General features: G+C 43.1%; 1 protein-coding gene across 4 annotated transcripts in view; it reads right to left on the bottom strand.

The window, feature by feature from the left end:
- The window catches only part of ZNF423 (zinc finger protein 423), a 228,052-nt gene that overhangs the window by 15,358 nt on the left and 191,872 nt on the right, over positions 1-20,822 (bottom strand). For all 4 annotated transcript variants that reach the window (XM_027879805.1, XM_027879806.1, XM_027879808.1 and 1 more), the window contains 2 exons: positions 7,657-7,788; positions 6,025-6,140 (listed from right to left, as the gene is read on the bottom strand). In XM_027879805.1, the coding sequence (XP_027735606.1) occupies positions 6,025-6,140; positions 7,657-7,788 (248 nt within the window). The remainder of the gene's footprint in view (positions 1-6,024; positions 6,141-7,656; positions 7,789-20,822) is intronic.

The following is a 20,822-nucleotide window of genomic DNA, read 5'->3' as shown; positions in this document are numbered from 1 at the left end:
TAAGTGCATTAATGACTGAAACGATGCCTTTCACCTGGCTCAAATCTTTCCTCCCCCCCACTCTGCATCGCTGCTGGGTTTTCTGCACATGTTCATGTGGTTGTGGACACTTTGCCAACCAGGGCCAGCCACAGAACAGCGTTAATGTTGTGAGAAATGAAGGAGGGTTTTTTGTTATGGGCCATGCTGCTCCAGTGCCAGACATTTCTTCATCTCAGGTGAGAGATCTTTATGCATCTCACTTAAGAGACCCCAGAGAGGATAGAGATGCAGCAACGTATTGATCAGAATCATCTTTCCAAATTAAAAAAATGCTGCACCTTGTCACTACGTCAAGCACAGGGCAATTCAAGATTTCTGCACCACTCTTTGTTGCAGCAGACGTGGCCATGCCAAGAGGCCACCCGGTCTGGATGATGTTGCTGTTCCAACAGCACCCTGGCCCCAGGTTCAGCAAACACCAGCTCCCTGTGTGCTAGGGAAGAGGGCGCTGACAAATCACGCAGAGGTGCATGAGCATGAACAACCCTTGCTCTTACATCAATCTCTGTGGATATCAGGCCCAGGAAACCTCTGGCATCCCCTGCCTGGAATCTCAAGTGCAGCTGCTGCAGATCCAGCCACAGCCCCACATAGCCTACAAAGGTGTTTCTTAGCTTTGGTCTTTATGAAAGCCTGTTCCAAATTTTTTAAACAGCCATGTATTCCCACTCCCCTGAATTTAAACACAAGTACTGAAAACCAGAGACCTAATAGGTAAAACTCTTCCCTACTGAGACAACAGATCAGAGATAAAACTTGTGGTTTTGCAGTCCATAAAAAACGTTCAGGCAGGCAGACTCAACATGATGGGTATGTGCCTACAGCACTTTTAATTTTTAATTATTGTTAGTTATAATTATCTGACTGCGTCTGAATGAAACCCAGCAATATGGCTGGAATAGATTTTGGTAGTCTTGTAATTTATTAGCTTTGTAACTACTAATAATTAAAATTTAACAATACTCCAAGCACCATAGCAACATTTTTTTTTTAAGAAACGCTAGCCAAATCTGCTAGGATAACTGACTAGGTCATTTTCAGGATTTTAAAGGAGGACTAACATTTTAAAATTTAAAAAAAAAAAAAAAAAAAAAGGAAAAGAAAAAAGAAGGAAAGATAGATAACAGACTCTTAAGTGCCCATCAACAACCAAAATGCAAAGATTAAAAAATCTGTTTTAAAAGAAAAAAAAAATGGATTTTACTTGCAGAGAATTAATTCTACACATCATTTTGTGTGTGCTTTGTATGAAAATTAGAAAGAGCTCGGGGTATGTTTCCAGTAAAAAGCTCCTGGTGTTTGACATCTAAATCACATATAAGTTCTAAAATACAGCAAAAGTTACATCAAAGGAAGCACTGCCTTGAGATAAGAGACATATTCCAGGTCCTATTTGTCCTGCCACCCACGCACTCTCCAAGGGAAAAACATTTTCTACAACTTCATCAAGATATCTACAGATCTGCCTTTCTCTCTGCCTGTATGGACACTGGAGCCCAGAAGCACTGAGATACTTCACTGTTGTAATCACACTTCTATTTAAGTAAGCTTTCTTACAGAAAGTAGGTAAAGTCCATTTTTCAAATAGGAGCTGAGCCATTAACGCCTAAAAGATTTGGAATAGCTGGGTACAGACTCAAAATTGCTTAGGTCTTTCTTCAGTGCTCTGACCATTGTTGGTTAAATGAGCCCTGAGATGCAGCCTTGCAGACTCACCTCTGTGCAGGTGGGTCACAGCCAAGCCAAGAGGCTCTCAGTCTCCTCTGTGCTTCAGGGGACACTGTTGTACCCAGATGGCCCCAAGGACCACTGGCATAAGCAGCTGCAGATGTTGCTCCCCACTGCCCCACTCCCAGGGAGGCCAGCACAGGTACAGAGCTGCCTCTTCACGTCCCCCACTGGGTCACATCAGACTGTGGGGTGTCTGCAGTGCCCCCACGCCTGGGCAGGTTTCAGTCCTCTACAGGAGACACATCTAACATCAAGCTGACATTAAAAGCAGACTTAAAAAAAGAAAACCTGCTTAGGGCTTGATCTGCTGTAATCAGCGGAAAGAATCCCAAGGACTTTGATGTGGACCAAATCAAGCCCCTGGAGGACGTTCATGGTAAATCATTATTAATATAATGAGTGCAATTTCTGTGCAGCAGCTCATGCCTGTTTATGGATATATGAAAATTGCCAGCTTTTCACATAAAATAAAATGAGAGGGGAGACAGACCACACTGTTAGCCAATGAGCCATAGTAGCCACTCTCCTTTTGATATGTGTATGTTTAAAGAAACTGGGCACTTAAAATAACAGCACATTCCACCAGTGAAGCTCCCTTAATTTAGTGGTTTGACATATCTCCAAATCTGAACAGAAAAGAAAGCCCTTTATTCATAGCAAGCAATAAAACACCTGAACACCTGTGCTAGGAAAGACCTGGCAGGTACCCTGCTCCCTTGGTACCTGGATTATTTGCACATTGTTTATTATATCCCTTGCCTTAGTTTTCATCAATTGTAATCATTTAGGAGGAAACAGTATGATTAACAGTACACAAGCAAACAGCAGGAATTAATCCTTTAAATACAAATACTTCACTGGTTATGTGATGGCTCCTTGGAAAAGCAGTGTGGCAAAAGAGTACATACAAAAATCTTGCTTAAGTTTCCTCTGAAAAATCACTGCTCAGCCCCACTTTGCTTAATGCAATTCTCGATGCAAGAAACTGAGGAGGGATCTCTCCTTGCTGTGAATCACACCACAAATATAACTCTCAGTACCCATTATGTGTCATCATTTCTGACCCACCTTCAGTGCTGGCAGGGTTCCCTGCTATGTTTTAAATAGTAAAGATAAAAATTTCAGTTTTGTCAAAGAGCTAGCTCATCTCCCATGTCCAAGTGCCCTGAGTGCTGGGGTGGCTCTGGCTGCCTCCAAGGAGTGGGAATGCCAGCAGGGCTGGCAGCTCCCAGCACTGCTCCCGGGGATGGGGCTCTGTTTGAAAGGGCTCCTTCTGCCTTATACGTGAGGAATCCCCAACCCTCCACCTCTACACTTGTTTCAGTGAGCATATTTCAGCAGGGGGAAAGAAATGCCATAGCCTAAATGTTTCATAGAATAGCTATAAATTTACTTTTTTTCCAAGACATTTTCACCATATTCATAGCTGTCAATCTTACAAACTGAGGATGTGAAAAACGTGGAGCTGCCAGCCTTTCCTCTTCTGCCCTAAGGGTGTGTGGGGTTATCATACAGACTGTTTCCTTTGTGTTTCATACTTAACCTTACCATGTTTTCTTCCCTTATTTCCAGTGAAATAATGTAAGCAGTTAAATAACACTCTGTTTTCTTTTCTTGTGGCAGTATCAAGGTAACCTCACTGACTCACTGCTCCAGATTCTCACCCAAATTTCCACCGTTTATAAAGGAAGCTCAGTTCCTCAGAGCTTTCTCAAGCTTGGTCTTACAGCTCCATCAGATGGTGCAAACTTCAAAGCATAAACCTATTTTAAAATACAACTACTGGTTCAGCAGCACAAAGAGGGTTTGGTCGCTTCCAGAGTGTTGAGCTACCAAAGCAGTATCTGCCCCAGCCACTAAAAGTGCATTTACAGCAGCATCAGTTTCTCATCACAAGGCACACGTGCCTTCTGGGCTTACTTGGTGTTTACCCTGACTGTTTAAAGAAATGTTCACAAATCAGCAGGGCTAATTCATGGCACTCCATGACATGTCCAAAAGTTACCTTTTCCCCGTGCTGCCTGTCATTTTCCACACCCTCCTTGATTTTCCTGCTTTTCTACAAGCATCCCACTCTGAATTTCTTCTTGAAATAGCTGAATGCTCAATTTTTTAAGAAGTATTTGCAGTGGTTTCACTTATAAATACAAAGAAGTGAGACACTGTGTAGGTTCAGATTTTGATACTAGCTATTTTATGCCAGTGGGAAAGCAAGTTCAGAACTGAAAAGTCAAATTCATCAAGCAGAACCCCTTGATGGATGGTGATTTGCCCACATTAGAATAATTGCACAGTTAAAGAGACCGAAAGACTTATTCAGATTTAACCCTAACTAGCAGTTGAACAACTGGTTCACTAAAATAAAACCAAATCTTCATTACTCAACAAAAATATAACCAATAGTGGAGGAGTTTAGAACAGGCAGTTTACACATCAGAAACTAATGAGATAACTGTGCCAAGGCAGACTGGTTCAAAAGTCTTGAGCATTTCTAACGGATTTATACACACATTTTGTGTCCTCCTTGGATTAGTAAATTCCCTGGCATCAAGTAAACACACATTTCTGAGTCACCACTGAAATAAAGACTAAAACTGTGCAGCTAAGTACTGAATTTTCATTCAGCCAACACCATTCAAAACTACTCATGTAATTATTGTGAGCAGAAAAATTTTGAGTGCACAAAAAATTCTGCATAAACCTGGAAAATTACAATCATGATTTATCTGATTAAAGCTGACATTTGCCGCAATTTTGCAAGGCACAAAACTTCAGAATTGAAACACTATGTAATTAAAATTCTTAATTGCAAAAAATGGGCCGCTGTTAAGACTATAATTTAACCAGGTTCTCTTTATTTGATCATCTGATTTTAAAGGTTAATGCAGTGACCTAGGAAGCCAGTGTGCCCATTTTAATTGTGCTGGCATTTTGACCAAACACCACTTTAAGGGAAATATGGGAGGAAAAATCAGAGCTGGCTTTGTAAGCCACTGCTGCCTTCCCGAAACGTTCATAGTGAGAACATACAGACCCAAAATCTGCTGACTTTATTAAAATATTAACAAGGTATAGTTAAAACTTTTGTACACTTATGCAAATCAGGTTGCTAGAACAAGGGAAAGAGGAGATCCCCTGGGAGAAGAAAAAAAAAAAAATCAACAAAGTGAAAAGATCAGCCATCCTTCCACAGCATGACAGCACAACACGAGAGGCAGCAGCTTGGGAATTCGGCAAGATAAATAAAAACCCTCCAAAGTTTAAGTAAATCATAGTTTATAAAGCTAATAGATTTAAATGAGGCATATGGTACCATTCTATAAAAAGACCACATTTCCCAGGGGGTGGGAGCAGTATTTTGGTGGCCATGCTACACAGGTGACATATGTGAGAGGCCAGCCAGGGTGGGCACCTCCCCATGAGCTCTGGAGAAGGGCAGGCTCTGGTGCTCCATTCCCCATGAGGTTCCAGGCACACACACCACGGAGGTTTCAGTATCTGTGTGAGTTTAGCACCAGAGGTATCAGTGTGATTTAAATCCCAACCTCACTTCCATGGCTCTAAGGAGGACCCCGGAGTTGGGGCCCCAAGAGTGGCTACAGCAGCGGGACCAGCTCAGGGTCCAGCCCCTCCAAAGGGTTTGCTGCACCCAGGAAAGGATATGGGCCAAGCACTGGCTTTGTGGAGGCTAAAACTGCCGTGGCTGCAGCCCCCAGTGTTGCCAGGAAAACTGCTATGTAAGGCCTGGTTTGCAGAACTTGCAGCTTGTTAATGTGCTCCTGCCTTGGTGGAGCCTCTAATTAAGTACTGTTGGAGCTGCACCCACGCTTTGCTCTCATACCTCAGTAGGGAAAATTCCTTTACTTGACTTAACAGTGAGGAAGGGGATGGGGCAGCTACCATTTGCTTAGTCTTTGTATGTTAATCAGTCCCTAAATTATTAATAGAGAAAAAGAAATTATTTACAAGGTGTTTGACGTAGACATGTAAGGATGCAGCAACACTACTGTCAAGAGAAATGCTCATAAATCATTATATCTCTCTTTTCTTATTTATTTATTTATTCTAGCCATGCTCAGAGACCCCTTTCTCCTCAAGGCACCCAGGGAGGCAGGAGGAGTCTGAGAGATTGTTTAAGGCAGAAGAGACCATACTAAGGTTAGGCACCTTTTCTAAATGCTGCACAAGGGTCACGGTTGCACAGAGAAATCAACAGCTTTGTCTTTGCTTTTACTCCTGTTGTAAACATACCTGAAGCTCTGTTTGAAAGAAGAACTTCTGAGGGCACTGGGAACAGTCATAAATTTTGTCTTCCTGCCCATGGACTGCAAAGATGTGCTGCTGCAGTTTATTTGCCTGTACAAAAACTGAAACAACATAGTACGATTAGTTCAGATCGCACAGTATAAGGCATCTCGCCTTGAACTGCACTTCAGAGCGTTTGCATTGTGACAAGTCCAAGGATATCTGCCAGCGAAGTGCCGATACACTCTGTTCAGCAGAATTTCCTTACAAGTAGTCAATTTAGAGTCTCCAGGCTGACAGTCAGCTTACTTCTAACAGACTCTATATCCTGTATGGATTTTTGATATTTCACATAAAGCTAACACTGTCCACAGGTAGCTGGAAGAACTCAGTCATGAGACCAAAGAGAGGATGTCACCACTCCCACAGGGAGCCCTGGGCCCACGGCAGGTGCATCGGATGCATTTTTAATGCAGGACAACTGGGCCAGGAGAATCCTTGATGGCTGGTCTGGAAGACACATGGCCCAGAAGAGCATTTCTCGCAGACATGTGAATCTGAAAGGGCGGGCTTGCCATAATTTTTAGACCTTTTAAATAGGTTGTTCATTAAGTATAAAAAAAAAATGGATTATAATTTAACCCCACAAATATCACAGCATCTACATGATGAGTATGACTTTAGCTGGTTAAAAAAGATATTTCATTTTTGTCTCACTTTATATGAATCTGTATGTGAGAATGACTTCTTTGGTGGGATTTAACACATGCACCGCAAGACGTTTTTTTAACAACACATTTCAGTAAAGGATAAATTAACTCCAAGCTCGTGCAAAAACCATCCTCTCAAACTGTGGGCCAAACCCTAAAGAGCTTGGGTTCACCTTATTCTCATCAAAATTAAAGGAATCGCAGGTGCTGCTGTGCCCCTTTATTGACAACAGGTCCACAAAATCATTTCAAAAAATTGGAAATGCAGATGTTAACTACTGTTTTGAGGAGAGTATAAAAGGCAGCCTTTAGCATGCACCCTGCAGATTCTTAAAAAGCAAGATCACCCATGACCATTTGCATTAATGAGACATCTTAAAATGATCTGCAGGGAAGGAATACCTAGCAAGGTCTCAGATGGGAGTTAGAAATGTGCCACTGTACAAAAACTGGGCTTAAAGAAACCTCTGAGAGAGCAGCTGGCAAAACCATGTAGTTGTACAGTTTGGTCTTATCAAACCTTTATTCCCATGAGCCTCAGCACTTTGAGTGGACCACGAACCACTTGGCTTTTAAAGGGTCCTTGCTCAGGTGAATAAGGGCTTGCAAAAGCAGGTCCATACCTTGCAAGTCCTGTGCTTGGAAACAGATAGCACCTTGAAGCCACAAGGTATAATTTAAAGGTTTTGAATTGGAGGGGGGGGGGGGCATGCAGAGCCTGCTGCTTGCAGCAGTGCTGCTCAGTGTCAAACGCCACAGTGCTGCTCGTCAGAGCGAGCCCCAGCCTCAGACAGACAATATTTGAACATTTCCAAGCACAGTATTTCTTTTTCCCAAGGAAAGAAATAGAGTATTTTACAAATCCCCCGAGTGTCATTTCTGGATCTAGCCATGCACGCTGAGGCTTGTCTTGGCCTCCCTGTCTTACCTGTGAAACAAACAGGGCATTTGAATGTGCCTCCCATCCCCTCAAAGCTGTGCTCAATCAGGTGACACAGGAGCTTTGCCGGAGAGTCAAACATCTGGTTACACAGCTTGCACTCATGATTGATGCCTTCCTCTGCAAGGTTCAAATGATACAACTTGTTAGTGACACAGCAGATTAGCATCGGGGATGCAGCAGCAGTCGGCGAGGAACGGCTGTGCTGGTGCTCGTGGCTTCAAGGACCCACAGCCACTGCCCCAGCCCAAAAGCAGGGTGAGCATTCAGGGGTACAGCCCCAGCCACGTTTAGGGGTGGTGATTTTTGGCTGTGATGAAAACAACCCTGTGCTGAACCCCCCGGGAACACACAGGCCTGCTCCCAGGCTCCCGACAACACAGCACTGCTCCACCTCGCCTCCTACCACAAAGGGAGAGCAGCCCTGCCCTGGGTATAGATTATTAAATAGTCAAACAGCATTTAAAACTACTTTAATAGTGTGAATTCAACACCAAAACTGACAGAGGGCTGAAATGCCATCTTCAGCTCAGACTATAATGCAAACATACAGGGAAGGAAGGAACTCTTAGAGAAAAGCAGGAGCCCAGAGCAGAGTGTCAGCCTAAATTTTATCTCTTGGCTTTTTCCACGGTGAAGAGAAACTGCTGAAGGTATTTAAATGTAATTTGAAAGCATAATTTCCATGCCACATATTTTAAGTATTCAATACACAGGGCCTATTTTAAATGTCTCTATATCCTAACTGAACTCAGGGAAATAACAATAATTATGACTCTTAGTTCAAGCCTGCCACTTTTGTAAGATGATATGCTTCTCTCTTTACTGAAGTTTGTGGTTCTGGGTGCAGCTGGGAACTTTTTTTGAGGTACTGAAGCCATATTAAAGCAATTTTCACACATAAAATTGAACAACCCTCTGTTTTTTCTTGAAGAGAGGGAGTTGCAAAAATTTAAACATAACATACAGTTTATACATACATCAGAAAACACCCCAAAATTTTTAAAATTGTCGATGGTTTCTGCAAATTGTCTTTCCTTCACTGCAGCAGCACATGAACTTCTCATGAAAACATACTTTAAAAACGAAATAAATTCTGTCCTTTGTTGTACACATCTTCAAATATCACCACTTCGATTTTTATTTCCAAGATAGCTAATGACTACGTTATACCATGAACTACTCTCTTGTCAAACACATTTGGATCTTACGAATAATAGGAGCCTTCAGAAGCACTATCTTTACTTACAGTTGCTTTAAATCAGTTTTGCTATCTTTAAGGCTGCTAAAAAAGAGGAGGTTATTGTTTTCTATAAAGCCTCTGGTACTCTCAGGAACCCAAAGCCCTTGTAGAAGGTGGTGATTTATGTGCCAGGGCAGGCAAACAACAGGATTCTGCACTTGGGATGCTGGGCTCAGCCCGTACTCAGGCACATGGCATGTTTGCTGCTGGAGGTGATTCCCAAAGCACACGGGCCTTGAAGGGTGCAGTGTGAAAAATAACCTCAAAAAAACCCCCATGCAGTGCCTTGTGCAGCAGCATATGCCAGTGGAGAGCTGCCCATGGTGCCAGGTGGGCTCTGGAAATCCTCATGGTGACACGTGCTCTGCCCTGCCCAGGGTGCTCATGGTGAGTGCCGGCACTGGAGCTGCCGTGGGGAAGGGGGAGGCAGGATGGGCAGAAGGAAACAGGTGAGTTGGTAAGGAGATAAAAAGAGAAAAGGAAAGGGAGGAGAGTCAGGAACAGAAAGATGAAAGGGCTGGTAGCTCCATGACAGCAGCTCTACGAATTCCCTGCGAAGCCATAACCAGGGACTGGGATATTTCTAGGACGCCACAAGGTTTGCAATGCTCTGTTTGGGCAGTCAGCACAGAGGGCACGTGGCCCTCTCTGATGTATGTGTGGGTTTCCCACCTGGCCCTCTCTCCTTGCTGTAGTGTAAGGCTGCCTTCTCCCATCAGACCCTTGCCTGAAAAGTTCTGGCTTTGTGCGATCTTTGCAATCTGTTCAGGAGGGGAGGAGAGCTGGGGAAGGGACATGTGCCTCATGCTGAGCATGCCCAGCCACACCGCTGTGTACAGCAACCAAGCGCTGCAATAAACCTGCAGAGGACAAAGCAGGTACTGGGGGGAATGGAACAAATTCCTTCTACGAGTAAATCAGAGAAATCATGTTTGACATTAATTTTCTACTCTCAACATACTGGGTGTTTGGAAAACAGTGATTCATGTACAGCCTGAGGTCTGGTGTGAGCACATGTGTTCATAAATATGGACAGACACATACTGATGACTAGACAGCTGCTCCTTTTGCAGCCTAAATACCTATAATTTGAGTTAAATTAAAAATAAAACCACCAAACCAAACAATGCTCAGTATTTCAACTGAAGTATATTCTTACAAGCTTGGTAAGTTTAATTAGGTAACAGAGATTGTGTATTTTCTTGGCTGATCCCTGCAGTATTTTAAATAGTTAAACCCATAACAAACAAACTAAAACTCGAATGAAAAATAATAAAACATAATGGGTTCCTGCAGATCTGGAAATTTATCCCACTCGAGGCAAGACCTTTTGATTTGCAAATCCACTTCTGAATTATAAGGCCTTCTCCTCACCAGTGGGGGTTTTTATTCCACTCCCACAGGAGTCCATTATGTATTTCTTGTGTCTATAAAACCATCCAGAAAGAAAAAAGGGGGGAAAAAGTACCATGGTTAGCATGACAAACGTTTCTCTTTTCATGCATGTGTATTCAAAATATGAAAATGCCCAAAGATATAGATAGAATTGCTGCTATAATCACTCTCTCCTCTATGGCATTTTACAGCATATTATTTTACACAGAAACACAGCACATGTATAGGGATACTCAGTCACCTTTGGAGAATAACTTCCTTGAATTATATAAGATCATATAGGTACATGCAAGGAGGCTTTTTGACAATGCAGCGTGACAGCCAATGTTCCAGTCAAATGTGTGGTGCTGGGTGTTAGCAACAGAAAACATATCATCATTTCCCTCATTCTTATTCACTTTTTTTTTTTTTTTAAACATGACAAGCATCTATGAGAGACCTACATAACTCAAGTGAATTATGCAGCCCCTCTCATTTGTAAAATAAAATGCAGATTTTTACAGCTTGTTAGGCTAGATCTTCTCCCATTTCTTCGTAAGTGTATCTATGTGGGGATCAACTGATTGCAGGACTAAACGAGCAATGCACAGCAAACAAGAATCTTGGGTTTCTTGGGGGGTTTTTTGTTGCTTTTTTTTTTCTTGAGCTCAAAACAATAAACATTAATTTTACACTTCATTTCTCAAAAAAATAATAGGATGTGCTCTTGTTTAAAACAAGCAGGCCTGCTGGATTCTGTCAGGCTGAAACTATGTCAGGCCAAAAGAGGAACAGAGCGCTTTGTGTAAAAGTATCATGGGGAGATGATAGTATCCTGTAATGTTTTCAGTACCTACTTTTGTCTCCAAAAGCATTTGATCCCTGGCAGACACATACTTATTTCCATACTGGTCTTGAGGGAAGCCAGTAGGAATGAGAGCTGATTATCTGAATCCTGAAGGTGAAACCTGGGTGGTGCCCACTGATGTCAAAGGCAGGCATTTGTATAAATTTGGAGGTACATAATTTACTGCCTGTTAGTGAGGATTAGTGGGTTGTGCAGACCCAGCTGAACTGCGGTGGCAAAGCACGTCGCTCATTGTTCCCAAGTTTGGGTGCCTTTGCAGGATAGTTTTAAATATGGTGATAGGGTGCTTAGTAGCACTTATACTGTCGTTCTGCCCATTTTAGACTGGGAATATGATTCTCCATAAAGCTATTTCTGCTGCAGCAATGTGCATTTAATACATATTACAATGAGTCTCTAAGCCTCTAAGAGAACCGACACCAGCAGCCTCCTGGCGAGGATGCAGTATAATTAATAATGCTGTATTAAACCCATGTACTGTATCAGCTGCATTTCTAATTATAACTATATTAATGGCAATATAAAAGTATGCATTAACACTGGCATGTACTGACATGTTATCGTACCAAAAAAAAAAAGAATTGAACAACAAAAATCAAGATGACATCGTCTTTACTGTTAGTTAAAACTTCTCTCTTCAACTTGATTTAATAAAGCAAAATTTTCCCTTACGGAATAACTGCAATAGTCCTAATTTGAGAGATCGTGTAAGACAATCTGATGCTCATTCCTGACAACAACACATGCATCCTGTACTACAGCATCCCAGACCAGTATATTTCTACTCCACTGCAGCAAATTAAGGCAATAAAGGGGAATTTCTTTCCTGTACTCAGATGTTCACATCCATGAGTTAACCATGCTTTTAATGAACTTTGAAATACTGTGAGTCAGTGTAACAAAGCATTAATATAGTGTTCACAGAGAACCTTCTCCTGTCCATTAGATCATAAATTTGGTAGAATTAAATGGGCCATGTGCTCTAATTACAGTAGAAATAAATAGAAATTGGAATGAACACAGGGAAATAAAATGAAAACTGCATGGAACTATTCTGTTTATGCAATTCATTTCCTAGTAAATAAGTAATCAAAGGGAAAAATTTATAACATAAGAAAAGAAGGAGCTTCCCCAGTAATTTTTTCCATGTGGCTGTGAAGGAGTAAGGGACTGGAACCAGGGTAGGATGACAGTGATGGACACCCCTCTCCAAAACAAAGCCTGCAGAGAACCCCTTCGACCCCTCGTCTGGCTGGCAACACTCCACCACTTGTTTTCATTTAAAACAATCCAACAACAGAGGTAAAACCAAGGTCTGAGAGCACACTGCGACGGCAGTGGGGATGGCAAATTCGCAGATGCTCACGCTGGATGAAGACAATGTCTGCTGTACAGATGACATTTCCTCACCGCCATCGCTGCCTAAGCCCATGACCCGCTATCCAAACCATTTGGACCACACTGCTCCATTAGATTTTTGTAATTAATCCCGGAGGACGCAGCCAAGCCCCTCCCTTGCTGTCTGGGCAGCTGCAGGGTGAGGAGACTCCGCACTCCTGCCCCGGCCGGGCCGGCGGCACAGAGCCGCTCTGCAGCGCAGTGCCCCGGTGATTAGGCAGCCCAGGCGGTGAAAGGCAGCGGATTGATGGCGTGGCAGCAGAAATGTCACCTGGGGAGCTGGGTGCCGTCCTCCCAGGGATGCTGGAGGTCAGTTACTATGGCAACGCCGAATGAGCTCAACCTTGTAACTGACCCTTATCTTTTTTTGATCTGTAGCCCCCTTGGGACCTTGGCTGGAAATCAACTGGAAAATAATCTGGTCACATATCAGAAAGAAAACTATTTATACTTATTTATCCAGGTAGAGCTCATATCTCCCTTTGACGGCTCTGCCAGACTAAAGACACCCATCGTGTTCCCTCAGCGTTTTGCGCGGCTCTGTGGAAACACCCAGCTTCGTGCTGCGAGAAACCACGCCAGACCCCCCCCTCCCCACTGCAAAACACACACACAAATTGCCACAGATATCTGTGCTCATGGCTCTACTGATATATTGCCAAAATCCTGCCTTGCTCTCGGCCCCCAACTTGCCCGTGTGGATAAACATACACCTACACCCCGTCTTAGACGGTTTAATATTTTATGTTGGCCTCCGCTAATCATATTCTTTTGTGCTTTATCTCTCTGCTGAAATATGATTCTGCTTTGAAATATATTTATATGATCTAGAATGGCACAACACTGATGTCTTTTATGAGCTGAAGATTGTTTAATAAAATCTTGCATTCCTGCTTCATGCTTATGACAATTTTACTATTATAAGTTTTCAAGGGATATGAGAGCTGTCCACCGTGGTTAGAAACATCACTTTAATGAAAAATGATAACATAGGCGCTTGGATTTTTCTAGAAACTATGTAGGGAAAACCAACAAAAATACACACAAATGTACGTTAGGAACTCTGTATTTTTGTTGGTTTTCCTTACATTTGCCTTTGGATAAGACTCATTAAAATCAGTTCTGTTCTTCATAGCTTTCCAAGGGACAGGCAGCCTGGACAAAGGTCTATCAGCACAAAGGGGCTATTGCTCTTCTCCAGGTGGGGAAGCTCTCTGGGGCAATGGGATTTGGGAAATCTGGAAGATATTAGGAAACAGAAGCCACAGAACTTGCTGGCAAACATAGAGGTTAGAAGAAGAGCCCATGGGTTCCTGGTAACAAACTCCAAGGTTTCTTGTCATGTACTTCTTTGCCCTCAAAAAGGTATTCTTTTCTAGGCTAAATTAGCCTAACCACACAACGGGCTTTAAACTCTTTCATCATCTCAGGAGACCTCAAGCTCAAAATATGCAGAATTAGATGCCAAATTATTTATAGGGTAGCTTGTAAGTTCACTGCCTCCAGTACATGTCAGTACACTGCAATATTAAAATGACCATCAAAAAGAAGCACGGTCCCAGAGGGACTGGGAATGAGCTTGCAGGGAGTTTCCTACTGACTGCAATGGCAGTTCCTGTGCTGCTTCAGAGCCCCTGCCTCCCTCCCCTGCAGGCAGTGCCCCCACTCCACCACTCTCCTAAGGGGAAGGCTGAGCCTCAGGCACACGAGATGGGTCTGCTGGGCCCAGCTTCATCAGCTTAATTTTCAGTTTACAAGAAAAATAAAATCTGAAAGTTCAAAGGAGTTCATGGAGTTGTGCATCATCTATCTGCTGACTGCAGAGACCCAGAGGGATGCGCCTGCAGAGCTTTATTTTAGATTTAGATATTAATCTGGAAAACTGCATAAAGATAACTTATAGAAATGCACTATACTTTAGCACAGTAACTTCACACTTTATCAGCCTTTCTCTGAAGATGCCTTTTTTTAATAGCCAATGTTAAAACTTTTTGTGGACTAAAGCCAGATAGGTCTGGTTGTTCCTTCACAATTGTTAATCAACTATTAAGGAATAACTCCCTTATCTTCCATGTAAATGCAAAACCCATACAGGAAAAGAAACACATGCTGCCTTTGAGTGTGCAAGCCCATACACCCACACACAGAATTAGCTTTATACAGACAAATGAACCCCTAAGAATGACTAGAGTTTAATAAGAACACAACCAAAGTCCTGTATTTCAATATTTTGGAATATTCGGTTGTGTTATTTCAAGTTTATTGTCAATACCTGATGGAACTGAAGTAATACAGCCCTGAATCCAAGCCCACGGTCACACAGCCCATTATGCACTATCCTTTCTCATGCCATTCTGTCGCTGAAACCTAAATATCCCTTATTACTCCTGGTCTCTTCTCCACTCTCTTCTCTTCTCTGGGAGCAGCTCCCTGCACTGTTACACAGCAGGAATGCATTCATTCTCCCATCCTTTTGACAATACCACATCGAAGAGCTCAATACCGACAAACAGCAATAACTAGTATCTACTTGGCATCTATTCTTCTTGTGAAATTAAAAATTAAAATTAAAACATCATTATACTCTTATTAAACATCCCACTGGAATATGCCAAGTGCTTTTAAAACATGCAAAGCTTTAAACCGAGTTTAAATGGGTGTAAAGCCCTTTTTACTCATTTTACAGGCCTGGCACATTCCCCAGACTCAGCACCAGGGCCACAAGGTGCCCCCTCCCCATCGCATCCCACCCAGACCTCCTGCAGTCCCAGTGTGCCTCGACTGTGGTGGCACAGGGGCCCCCAGAGCTGCCAGGATGCGAGTGAGAGCTGCCAAAGGCAAAGCCTTCCCTCTCACCGACACCCCCCTTCCCTGCCCGGGGCACCTTTGTTTGGGGTGGCAGCTGCATCCTGCAGCCGCTGCTCAGAAGCCAAACTTGGGGTGCATTTCTGCCTGCTCAAAGGCAGGTTCCTGGGGTGGGGATCCCAGTGAGGGCAGACAGCCCCCTGAGCTAACTGGGCACATTTGGGACAGCACACGGTGTGCTTTAAACACACGAACTCCCACTGGTGTGTATCACTGATTGTCAGATTACGATTTCCCAAGTACACATTGACACGATAGACTTTAAACCTATCGCGTAAATAATCATCAGATTAATGGTCTCTAATAGTATATAATTAACATGACAGACAGGCTACAAGCCAGTTGTTGTCAACTGCACCCAGCGACGCAAAGAGTAGGAGAAAGGCGTTAACCACTCCCATGGTGGTATCAGGGAAGCAGAAAAACTGGTAAAGGGAGAAATATAAAACAGAACATTTAACAAAATGAAAACACCAAAACGTACAATTTAACTGAGAAACACTGGGGGTTCTTTAAGGCATCAAAATATAATAAATGTCAAACTTCTGGGGTCTTTTTGAGAGGGTGGGGGGAAGGGTAGAGTTTATTTGCACCAGCAAAGAAAAATTCCATTATCCTGCATTGGTGCAATGCCTCTTGAGTGAGGACAGGTGAACTGGTACGAGGGGCCTTTTCTCGATATTGAAAATTCTGCATAAACATGGAAATACGTATCCAGCAATGTGGATATACTTTATAGCAGTATAAACTATGGCCAAATTAAAGCTTACTTTAGTGCAGATGTCTGGGAAATGGTGTAGTGGGCATAAAGTTGTAAGTGCAAGCAAAAACCAGCCATGAGCATTATTTCTGTGGCAGATCACCAAAGAGCTCAGACACTGGCTAAATGCTGCACCTCTGTAATGCTGGGGCACTGTGCACCCACTTACTCACTTTAAACAAATGCATTTCTTTTAAACAGAAATTCACTTTCTTATTAAGAAACAGTACTGCGAGGAAAAAGCCTCTGGTTAAAAAGCAATCTCTTATGGCATTGTTAGCAACTTACGGACCAAAATTCTTCTTTGAAACACATGCAGACAAGCAAAAATCTCAGAAATATCTCAGCTTTCTCTTGGAAAATAAAAATGGTGGTTACCCAGCTATCTTGACACGATCATTTAGCACAACTGCACCAGAGCTTACCTGTTCGTACAAGAGCTGAACACACGTCACAGCCCAGCCGAGAGAGGATCCTGTCCCCCAGCCCTATGCCAAGGCCCCTCCCTCACTCCCTCTCCCCACAGTCCAGGGCTGGAGCTCAGGGACACAAACCAGTTATTTGAGCCGACAAAATGAGATGCCATTGCAAACAGAGGGAACCAAGGGTGACTAAATAAGGTCTGGCTGGATAAGATAGGTAACTGATTTTGCATGGCATGAATATCTCTCAAAGCTCGTTAAGTGCAAATATGCCCAAAAGAATGAAACCCCCCTATCAGACATATTTTAAGTCAGGAATCCTATGGTGCAGTAACGCATGATATTCCTTAAGGCAGTGAAAAAGAAGAATCTGCACGAAAACAAGAAAATATCTTAAGTGCCTCTGCATTATGCAGACATATATTCTTGTACTGTGGGAATATGCACAAGTAAACGTACAGACCATCTCCACTGATGTTGGCAAAATTTGCTTGATTAACACTCCACAGCCCAGGTGGAAATCATACCCTGTGGCAGCTTCATCTCAAATAAGGAGAAAAACTGTAACCCAGCGACCTTTTGGAAGAGATCTCACTGCTGAGCAAGGGCTCTGCATAACACAGGCTGTACAGTTACTCTGGGTGGTGCTTACCTAACATACAAACATTGAATACAACACATAAAACCTCATACTGAACTAACAACACCTTTACATTTGTTCTTGGTCCTGCACTTGAGCGAGCCACCTTGCACCCTTCAGATATGATCTGGACAGGCAGCAATGAAACAGTTGCCCTGAGCTCTGCACAGCAGGAGAGCTCAAGGCCAGCACACTCATCCTGCGGGCTGCGACGGGCGTCAGTGGGTGGGCAACACAGGCAAAAACCTTCTTCCAGGCTCCTAAACTCAGAGGACTTTGGCTTCTGCCTTTGTAAACAAATCCCTTTGTATTTTAATAAGTGAGTAGCTCAGTCAGGCATATGGCTGTTGGCAGATATGCTCTCAGTGCACAAGATGGCCAGCTTGGTTTTATTTATTTTTTAGAAACACATTGTCTTCCTTTAATATGTCATTAGCTTTTTAATCCATTAAGGAAAGCCATGTGCAAACTCTTAAACTGTAAAAAGACTCCAAAGAACATATGTGGGCTGTGACAGAAAACTTAATGTAAGATATAAGGAAAGTTTCTATTTTTGCTCAAATAAAGGTATCTGGAAAACCCAATCCTACAATGGTGCCAAAGCAGCCCTCTCCAGCCCCGGAAAATTGTGAGCACTGTATCAAAACACAGACATCCAGGAGGCTCTGATGGCTCATTAACAGCAGGACTCCTACACAGCTATTTTTGCTAAAACTCATCCAGATTTCAGCCTCATGGCATTGCAAAGGTTTCCTGGGCTCTCTGCAACTCCACTCATTCTCAGGAGTTAAAAAACAAGCTCTAAGCTCCTGCCCAAAATGAAGCACTAAGATGTTCCCAGCAGGATGGCACATTCAGGGGTAGGAACAGACTGGAGGCGTGGCTGAGATCTGGAAAGATCCAGAAGGTGTAGTAGGATGGCTGTAGAGAAAGGCCTGATGTGCAATCACTAAACTTGAATGAAATTTAGGGGTATTCACCTAACAAGCCCACATGAGAAGGACCATATTCCACAGCTCTGCAACAGTTACTAAGAAAGAGGGGAAAAATGAGGAAAGATGAAGCTATTTTTCAGCTGCACCTCAGATAAAGTAGGATTCTTAATCAAGCCGTCATGCAGTCCCTCCTTCAACCAAAAAGGAAACAGTAAAAGTCTGTCAGAGACCTGCTACCCACCTTTTTTTGCTACCCATCTTTTTTTTTTTTTTTTTTTGCAAGTTCTTATTTTAACCTCAGATTCAACAATCGGCATTAAGAAGTCGGCATTTGCTCCTGTCACCCCAGAGAGGTAGGGAAGATACAACCGTATATATGCAAAACAGGTACAAACTCTGATAACAATACTTTGCCTGTAGGCAAAAATTGACTTTTTAAATGGCAGCAGCTATAATAATGTTAGCCTAAGACCCACCCTTGCAGGATTTTCCTCTGCTTAGTAAAAACAAGGTACACACCGATAGGAAAAGCAAAGAATTTGGATACTGACAATACGGGGAATGTTTTAGTGGGAATGGGGGAAAACAAAATCGTAAAATAAAAATAAAAGGTCAGTTCCATTAAACGACAAACACACCTGCTCTACCAGCATGGAGAGGGTGAAGGGGCACTTCTGTAGCCATGGAAGCAGCAAGGAGCTCAGCCAAGATCTGTTCCCTAAAGCTCCCTGGTCCCATCCAACAGCACTCTGAGAACCCTGGCCTCAGGATGCCTTCTGCATGCAGCTTATCCTTTGGGAAAACTGCCTGCAGAGGATGGGTCTAACCCGTGGTCCAAGGGATGAGTGGCAGATCATGTCTATTCTTCACATTTCTATTCCTTATGATCACCAGGAGAAAGTTCATTACTGTACAAGAGCAAGTGTGAGAACAGGGCTTCCTTTCTATTCACACCTGAGGCTTGTGAGGCCACGATGTCCAGCTCCTTGAGGGAGCACTCTGGAAGACCCTTGATGCCCTGGTGCCACCTGTGTGCCTGAACTGCCCCAGGAGGCTGCCAAGGCCACCCAGCCCCAGCACGACCATCCGCTCCTCCCATCACACACTGGCACTGATGGGTTGCAGGCACATCCCGGGAAGTGGTGCACAGGCAGTGCGGCTCACACAACAATCGAATCTGTGCAGCTAGATGAGCATCAATTATGCATTGTATCAAAACCCTAAATGCTAGAGCATGGAGCAGGCAATTCAAAGAAGCAGCATGAGCAAAGCAAATGCCAAAGAAATGAAAAATATGTCCAAAACTGTGACAGAGCACTCGCCTACTTTTCACGTAACATCGTCAATCGTCTCTCATCAAAGATTTCAAATACTTGGGAAGAGATTACAGAAATATTCAAAGATACAGTATTTGTATTTTGAATGTTAATTTGACACAAAGGAGTGTGCATGAGGGAATGTTTATAATCAGCACTCCAATAAACTCACAAATGACTCTAGTATTTTATAAGCTTGTTAGAAACAAATCACTCCCTTAGCTTATATTTACTTACTGATGAATAATAAAAGGCCTCAATACACAAAGAGTAAATTCAAAATGTTTTCCTCTTGTTTTATCCTCTATGACAATCCTGGAACCCTCTCGTTCAGGCTGTGATTCCCAACCATGCCTCTCCTGGTTTTATGGCTGAGTATTGATTTCTCCATACAAGCAGTGGCAGTTTGAACCTCAGTTCCTGCCCCCAGACCCTCTGTAAAATAGTTGCCTTGGTCTCGAGCTGAACTGCAGTAGCTGACCTTGCATCCTGCCCTAGTGCTGTCTGGAGGGGAGGGGATGGGAGGTGAGAATGTCCAGTTGTGCGAATTTAAGCAGCAGTGAAGGTGCAGTCCCAGTGCTCAGTCTTAAGAGGAAGAGGAGAAGACATCAGCAATGAACAGGACAGTCAAGCAAAAGCATATAAGAATAGATTTTGCAATATCCTTATGTCCTCAGCAACAGTGCCAAACAGCTGATGAACTGCACATCAACTGCTTCAGCCAGTCTGCAAAGGTCTGGGCAAGGTGTCAATACAATATAGACTTCTGTGACCACCCAAACACCCTGCACACTGTTGGTGTAACAGCCCAATAATTGACCACAGCTGAAAAACCTCTTTAGCCTGTTTAAAAATGCCAGGATGCTTTAATGCAATACAAATCATGTTTCAGTCGACAATGAAACACCTACACCTTCCAAATGCTATTAGTTATACGCCAGCTCAAACTCTTAATGCTCTAGTTGCAAGCACAGGAGACCAGTGCTAACCACCAATCCCTGGCAGTAGCTGTGCCGTGGTACCCACGTGTGCCATGATAGCTGGATTTCAGAAGTAATTGCTGCATAGGTCGGCATGCTGGATTCATAAGTGGTAACACAAATGGAGGGAAACAAAAGTTGGCAGAACAATGCCTCATTTTTCTAATATAACTAAGTGCTGAGCGTGGTAATGGGAGTGGTGGGGATACTCGTCTTTATGCTCTTATTTACCCAATAGAAAGAATACAGGGATATTGTAATGCGGGTTTTTACTTAATGTACAGTTAAGCATCACACAAACATTTTATTGTGGTCTGTAAAGATGATCTATTTACAGGAGCTGAAAAAGAATC

This window comes from Empidonax traillii, unplaced genomic scaffold (assembly GCF_003031625.1).
Source record: "Empidonax traillii isolate 1590-97213 ecotype Southwest subspecies unplaced genomic scaffold, ASM303162v1 scaffold59:size1551110, whole genome shotgun sequence".
In the NCBI taxonomy this organism is placed as follows: Eukaryota; Metazoa; Chordata; class Aves; order Passeriformes; family Tyrannidae; genus Empidonax; species Empidonax traillii.
Note: the sequence above shows the minus strand (reverse complement) of the source record. Positions and strands in the feature narration are given on the sequence as shown.